Here is a 13,311-nt window from a genome sequence, read left to right on the forward strand (position 1 = left end):
GATGCGTTCATAGGTACCCGGTTCACCGGCGTTGCTGTATGTTAGAGGCAGTGTTTGTGAGAGCGATGTGTTCACAGGACCCGGTTCACCGGCGTTGCTCTGTGTTAGCGGCAGGGTTCATGAGAGCGACGTGTTCACAGGACCTGCTTCACCAGCGCAAGCAGGACCTGGCCGACGCTCTGAAGAAGCTGGCCATGTCGGAGGCCTCTCTGGATTTCACCGTCAACCATCGCACTGCGCTGGAGGCCGAGAAGTCTCAGCTGCACAACAACCTGGAATCACAGAGACAGCAGGTTAGGAGCGACCTCGGCCCAGCTGACCTGGTCAAGGATAGGGCACTGACCAATCCTTGTAGCTCAAACCCACCCACGTGACAACACGTAGCTGCTGTATACGCATCATAAAACGTTCCCAGCACATCGCCAGCCATGTGTTTTTTTTTCCTGCTGTTTTTATGCAGATTGAGCAGCGGCGGATTGACGTTTACCGCTGCCCGCTGTTAGAGGCCGCACGGGAGATTATTGTCGTTGCGCGCGCTCGGTTGCCGTCGTGCGTGTGCGCGTGTGTGCACGCTTGTGTGCGCGTCGCAGCTGCTGGAGAAGGAGCGGGAGCACGTGCGGGTGGAGCAGCAGCTGCAGCAGGTGCAGGCGGCGCTGCAGCAGAGCAGGCGGGAGGCGGCGGCGCACGCCGCCAGTGATCACGAGCACGCGTGCAGCCTCGACCGTGCCCGCAGGCAGCTCCAGGAGCTGGAGGACAAGTGCCAGCGGTACGCCCACCCACCTCCCCCCCTCCCTCCTACCCAGACGCACGCCGCTGACACCGCCATCGCTCATCGCCCCTTGATTTCGCGAACGTGCCAGCGCCGGTGTTTCCGGGGGCGGTTTCGTTTTGCGGGATAACCGGCAACGTGGCCCCGATCTCGTCACACCCTGAAAGTGAAATTCGGTTTGCTGCAAGGCTGCGATTCCACGGCACCCGCACGTCCATGCTCCCCGCCATCAGCAAGCCCGTGCGGTGTAAGCGTGGTCGTATAATGCCCTACGGCGGCGTCCAGCCAATCGGTCGATTGACAAAGCACCTTGAGATTTCATGAAAGGCGCCAATACGAGCTGTAATTATTGTCATCATCCTCGCAGCGGCTTTTGGATAGCCATCCAACAAAGACGATCACCACATCGCGCGCTTTAAGATGCGCTTCTGCGGACGTCTGGAATGCTCTTCCTTTTGATATTAGAAAGCTACGGTTAGCCACATCATGTGCAAAATAAGTTCATACTTAATGTGTCCGTAACTTAATTGTAACTGTACGATGATTTTTTTAAAACAACAAGTTCAACATCGATTATCATCATTATTATTATTATTATGAAATAATAAGAACCGATGTGATTCGGCGATAACGCCGCCCGGCTACCGAGTGAGTTGCGACGGGTGGAATGCCCGTGCTGGGCTCTGTGTGTCCAGGGTGGAGGGGGAGAGGAGCCAGCTGGAGGCGGCCGTGCAGGCTCACAGCGGCACCGCGGAGGCGCTGCGGGCTCAGCTGCAGCGCTCGGCGCAGGTGCCCGCACACGCTCGCCCGCACGCGCCCGCCCGCAGCGCACGGGGGCGGCTTGCCCGAACGCTCCACGCCACTCCAACGCCTCCACATCCCTCCTTGTTACTTCTTCTCACCCTGGCCCCTAATCCCAGTGCTTGACCCTCTCCATACCCCCCCCCCCACCCCCCCAATCCTTGTAGGGGCACCGCGGTGGCTAAATGTTAACTCCCTCGCCTGGTATGGAGGATGACGTGGGTTCGATCCTGGCGACCCTGACGCCTGTTGTATATTTGGACCTGTTTACCTGCACCACCTCCTCTTACCAACACCTCCTCTTACCACCTCCTCTTTCCAGCTCCCAGAGACCATTCCCACACCACCACCACCCACACACTTGATCCCACCTTCCTGCAAAGCACCCGGTGGAGATAGTATTATCCAGCTGGATGTTTATTTTTGCCCGTGAACTTTCCCTCGTTGATCCCCCTCCACCCACGTTGAGGACTCGGCCTACCAGATACTGTTTTGTCGTGTCTGTACTGCGTTCAACCACCACCACCACACTGCAGCTCACACAATACTCTCACCTACACTCACCCATCCACTCACCCAGCCACCACACTGCAGGTCACAACACTTCTCTTCTTTGGCGCCGTTCATCGTCTCTTTTCCAAACCTCCCATAATAACCTTGCTCAATTCAAGCAACGTGTTGACTCTCATCTATGACTGCTTTGAGGGTGCTTCTTGATACTGGGCCTGTGCTCGTCTACTGCGTAAACCTATTTTTGTTTTTGACTTCTCGTTAGTTCACTGAGTGTGCGACGTCTCTGTCTTCTGGACGAATGCAGCCGTCTGCTTCGTTCATTATCCCGATCATTCCCCGAGTCATTTCTTGACGTCCGAGCGGAAGTCCCCTTAACGCGTTCACGAAACAGAAAGCCACAGCGAGGGATGTTATGTGTGCCCCGTGTCATCGTCCCCATTTCTGCGTACAGTGACACAGACTCTGCGTTCCCTCTGCGATGTAGAAGCTTCTTCCGAGCCACAGTGTGTGCGAGCTCACTCTCGGACACAACCATGCGGCTAGCAAAGGATGCTCGGTTTAGTGATGTGTGTTGTGTGTGTCGCTATTGTAAACTTTTAATCACATTTGTTGGGAAAACTGTTACGTTGCTTATATAGCATTGTTTTGGTAAGTTTTAAAGGGGCTCGGTTTGGCCCAGTTTTTTATTTAGTACAAATTTATACTTCAAATTTCGATCTGTATTGTATTATGATTGTTATTGGGATCAAACATCGAAATGAAATTTTTTGCAATTTTTTGTACGCAGCATGGATGGGTTGTGCTTTTTCTCTAGGATTTCATTGTTTACGTGGTGTGGTGACGTTTAGATTTGTGTACCATGAATTTTAGTTGTATCTTGTAATTTTATTGTTTGTTACGGTTGAACCCAAATCAAGAGCCGAATGGCTCACAGGGTAAATCCCAATAAATGAAACTGAAACTGAAAACAACCCCAAGCCCATTAAATGAACGCCGCAGCCAATTCGATTTTCAGCGTTACCTGTGAATGTATTTCAGGACTGCAAGAGCTTGGAGGAGACAGCGAAGCAGTTGAGTGAAGAGAAGAATGCATTGGAGGAGAAACTAAAGCAGGTGAGACAGAGTAACACGTCGGATTTCGCGAAACAATATTATCCATAATAGAGTGGGGGGGGAGGGGTTTGGTTAGATCGCATAAATATATGAATGTGTCGTTAAACCCGCCACCACCAGACACAGCCAATTAGTAAGATTTGTCACGTAAACAAAACGTGCCAGTTCACTTCTCGTACAGCACACCGGCGTGAGAATAGACTGTCCCAATGATTGCTAAAGTCTAACGGTGGGGGAGGGGGGGGGCGATGTATCAGCTGATTTACCCTTAGCCGAGGGGTGGTGCCTACACACGTGGCCGCCTGTAATCCAGCACTGTGGAGGCAGCGGCGAGGGTTGGCAGATCACCGCACAAATGTTGCGGTTTCCTCCCACTTGTATAACAAACACTCATTAGTTGGCTGAAAACATCTTAATCTTGAGAGGATCACAGAGCTTGGGAAATTGTTGGTAGCACTGGGTCTCACCCGCTGGCTGCTGCCTCAGCGATTGTGAGGTGCACTTGCATGTTCGGTTACACTGCTCCATAAAACTAAACCATACTAGACATTGCATTACCCTGTGCTGGACACACGATTCCATCTACGCAGCATCGATTGAAGAGATAGCAGGATGAACTTTGTAGAGTAATTAACAGTTGTTATGCAGAGACATAAAGGGGAAAGGTATCAACAATTTTAGTACGCAAATTGTAAATGTTGTGGATTTACTCTCCAACACACCGGTGGCTGATGTAGTAACTAATTGGCGCGTTTTTTTTGTTTTACGTGGCAAACCTTACCGGCTGTGTCCTCGGTGGTGGAGGGTTACGACTCATCTATACTTACGCGATATATTACCCAAAAACCTTTTTTTATTAATAAACACAGGAACACAAATCACAGGAAAGTTGGTTGAAAAGAGCAAATCGGCGCCATAACCAAAATCATGGGAACAACGATCACATCACTGAGACGGTTGCGGGTCTTACAGTGGAGGAACTATGCCCTTCCAAAGTCAAAATATCCCTCTGCTCAATCTGGCAGTGCATTATCACATTGGCAGTCCTACCCAGTGGTGCAAATTCCAGTATGTCTCTCCCACAGGCAGGATTAACTTGAAAGTATTAAATCTTATAAATTATAAACCGTGCAAGGTATATATTTAGCATGTTTTGTTGTTGTATATACGTGTCATTACGTGTTTGCTGTGTAAGTGCCACTTGTGATCCCGTCTGCCCTTACCGGCGAGATGTTTCATATGGAGAGATTATCCAGGTGAACTATTTCCATAAGTAAAATAACACGATTAGAAGATACAAGGAATTCAAATAACATGACAAAGCTTCGTTTCTCGGGTCACGTCTTTAAGGCGCCGACAGGAAGTGGTACTGCATGCATCAGTCCTTTTACCTTCATGAGCAACCGCGTAGTCATGTTGTGTGTATGCTGAACTTCCTTCGCACCGTACGTAGCCCAACGGTGCTAATTGGAGGTGTGGGGGAAGAACAACAAACAGTGTTGCCCTGATTTCGGCCTCACTGCCTGTGTCTCTGCTGGATTGGTTTTCCCGGTTAGAACTCGGCTTCGTGGATAATCAACACGAGCTCAAAAATCAATAATGAATAATAATAATAATAATCATTGCCGATGGTCCGCAGCCTCTCCATGGACGTATTGTGTGTATCGTTTTGGGGCGACAGATCGAAAGCGCCATGTTGGCGGCGTCGGCGGAGAAGGCCCCAGAGCTGCCGGAGTCTGACGCACGGCTCTCCCAGCTGAGCACGGAGAAGGCCGAGGTGGCAGCCAAGGTGGGAGCTCAAGTTCGCACCTACTCCGTTCGTTTTTATTTTTATTTTATTTCGTCGATTAGATGTCCACCCGCAAGGTTTACGGAGAATACGGGGCATCCGTTGTTGTGATTTTATTAGTGCACGTGGTGTTAATGTTTGCCGCATGAAAACAATGCGTACACTGACGCTGAAATGTGCCCGTGTACGCATTTGGCGTTGTGAGACGTTCCAGTGCGTGGTCCGCCTGCTTGTATGCCCGGGCCCCCTTAACGGGTGCTGGCAACGACGCGGGAATTTAGCGGAGCGGACTCGGCGTTGGGGTGGGGGGGTCCTGTGGCCGTGCTTCGTTGACGTCTCTCGTGTCGCCGCTCGGCAGCTGGACGAGGAGAGGAGGCGTCTCGGGGAGGTGGAGGGAAGACTGGAGCACAAATCCAGGAAGTATGCAGATCTTCAGGAAGAGTGCAACAGGCAAGTCGTCTCACCTTGGCTTTTGGTTGACACGGCCTGCTTCCTGCTTGATCCTTCGAGGTTGCATTGGGACGTGCATCGCGGGTTCGAGAGCAGATTGGCACGCATTGAAACAGGAATTGCGCAGTTCTAATTAACAAACTGATAAATTCTGTCTTACTCTTCATACCCCTTATAAACGTCCCGCTGGTAATCCTTGCTCGTTTACAATAATGAAAATCGTATTTATTCTTGATTTGAAGCTTCCGTGACTGCAGGAATCCATACTATCTGGTTCTTTCAGTAAAGTCACGTAGTTAGAAATAAAATAAAATAAAATTTTATTATTTTTTTTATCTGACTTCATATTATTTTATTTCTACCTACGTGACTTTACCGAAAGAACCAAAGCGTATCGTATTTATTATCCCATTTTCATATGATCATCATCAGCCATGATCATTCCGCTTCTGGATGAAGGACTCCCTCAGCTGTTGCCATGTCTCACGGTCAGCGGTGAAACTGTCTGCACCACCGCCAACGCAGCATCGCCAAATTATCCCATTGCTCGTATCATTGTATTTAGATGATCATCAATGCTCTTATTCGTAGTAGTATTGTTATTTTTGGTAGTATTATGATGATTAACTTGCATTTTGCCCAAATTCCGTCAACCTCCAGAAGCTAAGCAGGAGTGAGCCTGCGTAGTGCTTAGTTGGGTGTCCAGCAAGCACAATGGACAGGTGTGGTGGGCATTGTGGGCAGTAGAGGGCATTGTAGCCACCAGCAGACAGACAACGTGCCGTATATTTATTATAGGTACAAGAAAAAGGGGAAAAATCTATTCTTATATTTTGGTATTGGCAAAGGAGGTTTCATGATGTAGATGCTTAACCCCGAGCTCTCATTACTCTGATGGTGCATTGTCTTTGTGCTGGACGCCTTTTGGCGTCATCTGGTCTAGCACCGTTTGAGACGAGGCTCAAAAGAAAGCTGTCTCTGGTGTGGACCAATCAGTTTCAAGGACAATGCATCATATTATCAGAGTTTGTTTTTTGTTTGCATTCTTACCACAAGCATTGTGGTTAATGCAGACATGATTCCTTGTAAAAAGGTTTCAGTTTTGTTGCCAGAAAAAAGAGGAAAAACTCTATTCTTACGTAGGGAAATGTAACGCTTTCCAGCTGCACAAATAATTAACTTGCCACGTACAACACTTGTTACATGTTTGTATATTCAGACCTGCAGACTTTATTTCAGCCAGCAAGGCCCATTGAACTAAGCGGCTTATTTACGTGGACGACCGCAGCCCAAGACCATCGGTAGTGGCGGCATTTGCAGGAGATCGCAGTTGTATCGTCACGTAGAGGTGCACAGAGTTACATTCGTAGAGATTCATAGATCTGTATTGACGCTTGTAGACCACAGCTTAAGGCGGTCGGCAGTGGCGGCAGTAGCAGATGTGCGATACGCCAAAACGTATCACAAAGAGTGCTTAAAAAAACACATGCAAAACAGCGTCAGAAAATCCTGGCGCGGACCTATGTAAATTAACCGTATGTATCGCTTCACGGACCCGCTGTCGTTTTAAACGGTGCTGGAGCGCAGTCTTTCCCAAGCTGTGCCCTGCGGGAACGCTGGTGGGACGCTCTGTAAGGGCCGCGGGAAGTGGACCTGCGGGAACCATCGCAGATGCCGATTCCATTTCACGAAACGCAAGATCGCTCTCCTCGAGCTTTAGCCTGCGATTACGAGGGTTGACGGTTGTCCCCACGGGCGCCGAGAGGTTGGGGACTGCAGGTTTTCTGCCGCACGAGATCCCCGCAACGCCCCGCGTGCCCGGCCGTGCTAGTAACAGCGCCGTGTGTTGGGGCGCAGGATGAAATTGCAGATAAAGGCGCTGAAGAAGGAGCGTGAGCAGGCGAGGCTCTCGCGGAGTGAGGGCGACAGGTTCCTCCTGCAGGGTGATGACCCGGGGAGACACGCGCAGGAAAAGGTGCGTGGCGGGGAGGGGGAGAGAGAGCCGCTCTCCTTCCATCGTGTTGCATCGTTCACAGCAGACTTCCAGAATAAACACCCCCACATTCGAGACCCAGACATCGCACCTCCTGGCTTTGACGTTGCTCCTCCTCCGCCTCGGAGTCACCGGCGGTTTATACTGTGGCCACCATCGTACTGCCGTGGGCTTGTATCTTTAATTTTCCATTAATGGAGGAGATGTGCACGTCGGCCTGTTGATGTTCTGAAGCAGTTGATGGCGCCGCGGTGGCGAGATGTGAACTCCCTCGCCTGGTATGCAGGAGGTCGTGGGTTCGATCCCACCGACCCTGACGCCTGTTGTATATTTGGAGTTGGAATGTCCTCCTCTTCGTCGCGTGGGGTTTTCTCCGGGTCCTCCGTTTTTTCCTCTCTACGTTTAGAAACATGCATTTAGAGTATTTGGCTGCTCTACATTTTCCACGTGATAAGCCACTTTGTTGAGCCATCATTTATGGCCGGGTCGCTTCTGAAAAAGAGCTGCGTAGCTCAGCGGGCCTTACCTGCTAAGATAAAAAAAAATAGTTTAATCGGCCCCTGCGAATGTGGCGGGGCCGACCCCTTGCGCTACCCTCTTCGGTGAGCAGCAGGATCTCATCGTCCGCTCGACGCTCGACTGCTAGCCAGTGCGGAGACAAGAGAATGGGTGCGTTTGCGGCGTGCTCATCGGCGACGCTGCCGGCTTTGTTTTGTGCGACGAGCAGAGGCTGGAGGAGCTGACGAGGCAGCTGCAGGCCGCCCACGACACGGCTCAGAGTTTGCAGCGCAGCAACCGCGAGCTGGAGGAGCAGCTGCGGCGCAGCAAGCGCCACCTGCAGGTGCCCGCCGGTGCCGCCCTCTCTCGCGGACGTCGTTCGCGCCATTTACGTGCGCTTCCCTCCCTCCGATCAGCACGGTTGGCTACGTACGGTGCGCACGAAGTTCAACGTACGCACGAGGCTCGTTGTCAGGGGCGTCCTGCTAGGTTTTCGCAGGAGGTGGTGACGTTTGCTGTGTTTTTTTACACGTTAAAGCACTTGCGACGTTATTCACGACTTAACGTCTGTTTACCTCCGATGGGTACGGTTGGCTACGTACGGTGCGGAAGAAGAAGTTCAGCATAAATATGAATGTGTCGTTAAAAATCCGCCACCTCCCGCCACAGCCAATTATGAAGGTTTTATCACGTGAACAAAACGTGCCAATGTATTACTAGTACAGCACACGGATGTGTGTTGGAGAGTAAACCCACCGCAACATTTACAATTCGAGTACCGTGACGTTTCGCTGATAATTACAACCAGCATCATCAGGCGACAGCCAGAATTGTGATGAAATCCTCCTCCTGTTTCGGTGATATTTGTGTACATACACACAAGACTCTTACTCGGGGGCGTCCCGGTTAAGTTTTTTCGCAGGCGGTGGTGACAATTCCTCTGTTCTTACATGTTAAATAACTTGCGAGTATTTTTGTTATTTACATTTGGTTAAAAATGTAAAAAAAAAAAACATTGTACTGAGACGCCCGGCAACACAAGTGGCGCCCTCCCCTTCTTCGGATCTTTTTAACGTCACCTGCGGAGCGGACGACGCGCGGTTTTCAAACGTGGGGGGCAGTTGAGGGGGGGGGGGTGGTCCTGGCTTTTCACTCGCCCGTAACCACTTCCTTAACCCCGAGTAGACGCGTATGTGAAATGTTGTTCTGGCGTGGACGTAATCAAGGTAATGGTGCCCTTAATTGAGAGACTAAATCATTTGATGCAGGATTTCCGAATCAGCGTGCGATGGCTTTGCAGTCTTTGTGATGGAATCGCATTGCATATGAGAGGCTTCGCCTGAAAACAATTCTGCCCGTTATTGCTCCGCTGGATGCAATTGGTTTCTGAACTTGGCCTAGTCCTGCTCTCAGTTGACGTAGCCTGATGTGAGTCAGCTGGTGCCGTGTGGCAGCTTCGGTATGGGGGCGGGTGGGCGGAAGAGAAGCAAACTACGGTGTACCACCACCTGCACCACCCCGTGGTAAAGCGATTCATTAGGCGGCCCCCTTGCGAGCCGCTCGTTCAATTGGCGACTGTGCCAAGCTCTCGGCAGCCCCTCCTCTGTGGTTCCTGATGTCAACTCTTCAGGCGTCCGTCGCCGTCCGTAATCTGGTATCGGTTGGACGGCGCCCCACGGCTTCCCATGCGCTCCCCACCGCACCGGGCACTGATGCCAGCCGATGTCTCCGCTACAGAAGCAGCAGCTGAGCGGCAGCGTGGCGACGCAGGCGGAGCTGGAGCGTCACAAGCGGGAGCTGCACGAGCTGGCCCGAACAGAGCTCGCGAGCAAGCTGCAGGAGGTCAACACGTTCCTGCAGGTGCACACTCGCCAGCCTCCTCCCTCGCACACTCGCCAGCCTCCTCCCTCGCACACTCGCCAGTCTCCTCCCTCGCACACTCGCCAGCCTCCTCCCTCACACACTCGGCAGTCTCCTCCCTCGCACACTCGGCAGTCTCCTCCCTCGCACACTCGCCAGTCTCCTCCCTCGCACACTCGCCAGCCTCCTCCCTCGCACACTCGCCAGCCTCCTCCCTCGCACACTCGCCAGCCTCCTCCCTCGCACACTCGCCAGCCTCCTCCCTCGCACACTCGGCAGCCTCCTCCCTCGCACACTCGGCAGCCTCCTCCCTCGAACTCTTTTGAAAGCAATGTGTTCGCTTACCGACCATTCCCCCCGGTTAACGACGTGCTGTTTAGGTTCAGAAAATGATAATTAATGCATTGATTAACCGTGTTTCTTTTAACATTTTTTGTTTGTAATATTATTAGTATTTTTTAACATATTCGTTTCGCTTGTTTAAATATTATAAAGTACGTTTTTGGGGTGAAAAAGGGGGTAGCTTTCGATGCTATCGGAACGATTTAAGCCTTTAAAGTGTACTCTTTGGTTCTATTCGGTAAAGTCACGTAGGTTACTTTACCGAATAGAACCAAAGAGCATGGATCCTTGCAGTCACGAAAGCTTCAAATCTAGAACCTTTAAAGCGTATTTTCTATACTCGCTTAATGACCAAATCACTTAATGATCGGTTTACTGGAACAAATTACTGTCGTTCATAGGGGTTCTATTGTATATGTTGTTTCCTTTTTCAGGCCACTGTGTTATTGACGAATGTGTTGTATGTAATGTACGTTGAACTTCTTTCACACCGTACGTAGCCAACCGTGCTAATCGGAGGCGCCAGGGGGAAGGATAACAAACTAAATACAGAAAGCAGTTTTAAGGAAATTCGTTTTCAGTCTAGATATTAAAGTTGCATAGCTCCAGTGGCTTCCTAATATCGCAAGGAAGAGCGTTCCAGACGGCCGCAGAAGCGCGTCTGAAAGCAAGGAAGCTGTCGCTGACGTTGAGAGCGCACGTTGAAGTCCGACGCGCGGATCGTAACGACTCCTCGGTGGCCTCGCCGACTTGCAGAGCCAGGCGGTGTCCCAGGAGACGTTGGAGGGCCTGAGGTCGATGAATGAGTTGCACCTGAAGCGGCTGATGGAGCAGAAGCTGCAGGAGCTGGAGGCGGAGGTGGAGAGGCTGAGGAGCAACGCCGAGGACAGCCAAAGGGCGACGGAGCACTTGCAGGCCGAGTTGAGGCGCTACACCAGCCTCTACCAAGAAGAGCTCAGCTGCAGGAAGGCCCTCTCTGCCAAGCTCGAGAGGTGAGAGAAACACACGGCTCGCTTGAACGTCGGTCCGATTTTGGTATAAGAGTAAAAAGCAGCCCGGATTCATCGTTGATTTTTTTGTGGCGGGGGTTAGGCCACGTAGTGATCTGGCCAAATTTTAATGCTCATAGCCCTCCGTTTTCCTCCGCCGCAGCCAAACAAGTAGATCGTCACGTCTGCGAGCGTTTAACGCGCGGCACTTGTTATTGTTTCAGCTCACCGGTAAGTTGAGGAGCAATGGTCTCATGGCGTTTCATTTGCGCGAGTCTACCTGGGTTTGCCAAGATGACAAAGCGATACAAATAAAGTGCAGCCACGAAGCAAGTATCAATCAGGGCGAACGCAACAGTGCCGCGTGAGAAATCTAAATATTGCACAAACCTAAATCATTTTTGAAATAATAAATTCCATTTAGCGTAAGTCACCTGGGTAAGAGAGGTGGAGTCGTGTATATTTTTTTGTCAGTTTAACATTTTTCAAGGAACTGAATAGTTCGCGAAAGCCTACGTGTTAAACCAGACATGGGCAAAGTACGGCCCCCGGGCCGTATACGGCCCGTTGGGCTTTTTAATCCGGCCCGCCGAACTTGTCCAAATATTATTATTAAATTAAATTTTACCCTTCTCCTGTAATGCCTCCATTTCCCCATTAGATGGCGCACTTTGACCAGGAGTGGCCCGGCCCCTCTGTCAAATTTTAGAACCCATTGTGGCCCGCGAGTCCAAAAATTTGCCCACCCCTGTGTTAAACTGAATAGTTTGCATGCAGAAATGTAAATTATCCCGTCACAAATCTCCACTCGACCTTTTTTTTTTTTTAAAAAAGTAGACCCCTCGCTTGAACGTTAAAAGCCGCGCGCCGCATTCACCCGAATTCCGTGTGTGCCGCAGTGCGAATGAGAGGCTGGCAGACATGAGCGCGCACCTGGGGAGCGAGCGGCAGAGAAGCTCTCAGCTGATGAGCGGTCGCCTGCTGGACAACACGGCGCTCGCCGCGCTGCTGCCCATTGCCACCACCGGCCTCCGCCAACCTCAGGGCCTCCTCCACCAACCTCAGGGCCTCTACCACCAACCTCAGGGCCGCCCTCCTGGCCTCTCTCAGAGCCTCCTCTCGTACCCCGCAGACAGCCAGAACTCTGGCACTTTCAAGCATGCCTATCACACCAAGGTGAGTGCCCAGAAGCCGGGTGCACACCTACCCTGTGGGTACAAACAAAGGCAAAGATCCCCCGTGTAGCCTTCAACAGACTGTTGGGGCGAGTGCTGTTAGCGAGCACCTATGAAGGCCGGGGCGGTACACGAGGGGGTGGGTTGGCCAGCACCACGCCCGACCGCCTTTGTCTCCCAAGTGGCGATGTTTACTACACACCGCACCAGGTACTCGTGAGGCCGAGTCGGCTTAGGGGGAGGCCCAGGAACGCTTCAAATATTCGTCACTGGTGATGGCCGTGAGCGGGGAATCGAACTCGTGTCGCCAGGTTCGTAGCGCAAGTGCGCTCACCGCTGCGCCGCACTACCGCTCCCCATATTCTGTGTGTTACAGTGCACACACAACTGTAGGAATTCACCGCTGCGATGTTTCAAGTGGGAGGAGGTAGCCTCCACATCGTCTCGCTTTTCACTTGTCAGATTAAGTCCCATCGTGATTATATCTGCGTTAGTAATAATAATTCAGAGTTTGTTTTTGATAGGGCCGCCCCGTCCTCCTTCACGCCGTGGCATTGCGTTACTTTGCCCACGATAAGCGGCTTGCGTCACATCTCATCTCAAGACATTTCAGATGGGCACCCCCGGAGGCAGCTGTCCCTGTGCTGCACAAGGTGGCTCGGGGCCAGGCTGCGCAATATCCCAAATGAGCAATTTGCGGGAATTTTTGGGGGGGAATTTGACGAACTAGGACCGTGATGCCGGCGCATTCGTTTGAAATGACGACAGTGCGCCGGTGAAGCAGACGGCGCATCTTTTGCACGGCTAATGCACCCGCAGAAAGAACCAGGGCGGCCTGCCGGATTTTGAGCCGCGAATTTCTGCCAACGCCGCTCCTCCCCGTGCCGCGCCACCGTGCCGAGTTAATGCCCCCCCCCCCCCCCAGTGAATATTCCACTTGAGCGACGTGGCATCTGTCCTGTGTTCCAGATGCAGCAGGAGATGGACAAAATCTTTTCTCGAGAGCTGTGCCAAGGTAT

At 51.6% G+C, this 13,311-nt stretch overlaps 1 protein-coding gene across 4 annotated transcripts in view; it reads left to right on the plus strand.

Annotated features, from left to right (window-relative positions):
• The window catches only part of LOC116952292 (uncharacterized), a 67,799-nt gene that overhangs the window by 50,348 nt on the left and 4,140 nt on the right, over positions 1-13,311 (plus strand). For all 4 annotated transcript variants that reach the window (XM_032971504.2, XM_032971503.2, XM_032971507.2 and 1 more), the window contains 12 exons: positions 141-293; positions 591-766; positions 1,465-1,558; positions 3,122-3,196; positions 4,878-4,985; positions 5,344-5,435; positions 7,293-7,410; positions 8,156-8,269; positions 9,664-9,786; positions 10,885-11,120; positions 12,017-12,293; positions 13,262-13,307. In XM_032971504.2, the coding sequence (XP_032827395.2) occupies positions 141-293; positions 591-766; positions 1,465-1,558; positions 3,122-3,196; positions 4,878-4,985; positions 5,344-5,435; positions 7,293-7,410; positions 8,156-8,269; positions 9,664-9,786; positions 10,885-11,120; positions 12,017-12,293; positions 13,262-13,307 (1,612 nt within the window). The remainder of the gene's footprint in view (positions 1-140; positions 294-590; positions 767-1,464; positions 1,559-3,121; positions 3,197-4,877; positions 4,986-5,343; positions 5,436-7,292; positions 7,411-8,155; positions 8,270-9,663; positions 9,787-10,884; positions 11,121-12,016; positions 12,294-13,261; positions 13,308-13,311) is intronic.

Source organism: Petromyzon marinus, chromosome 46, assembly GCF_048934315.1.
Source record: "Petromyzon marinus isolate PM22_M1 ecotype Great Lakes invasive population chromosome 46, UKy_Petmar_22M1.pri1.0, whole genome shotgun sequence".
In the NCBI taxonomy this organism is placed as follows: domain Eukaryota; kingdom Metazoa; phylum Chordata; class Hyperoartia; order Petromyzontiformes; family Petromyzontidae; genus Petromyzon; species Petromyzon marinus.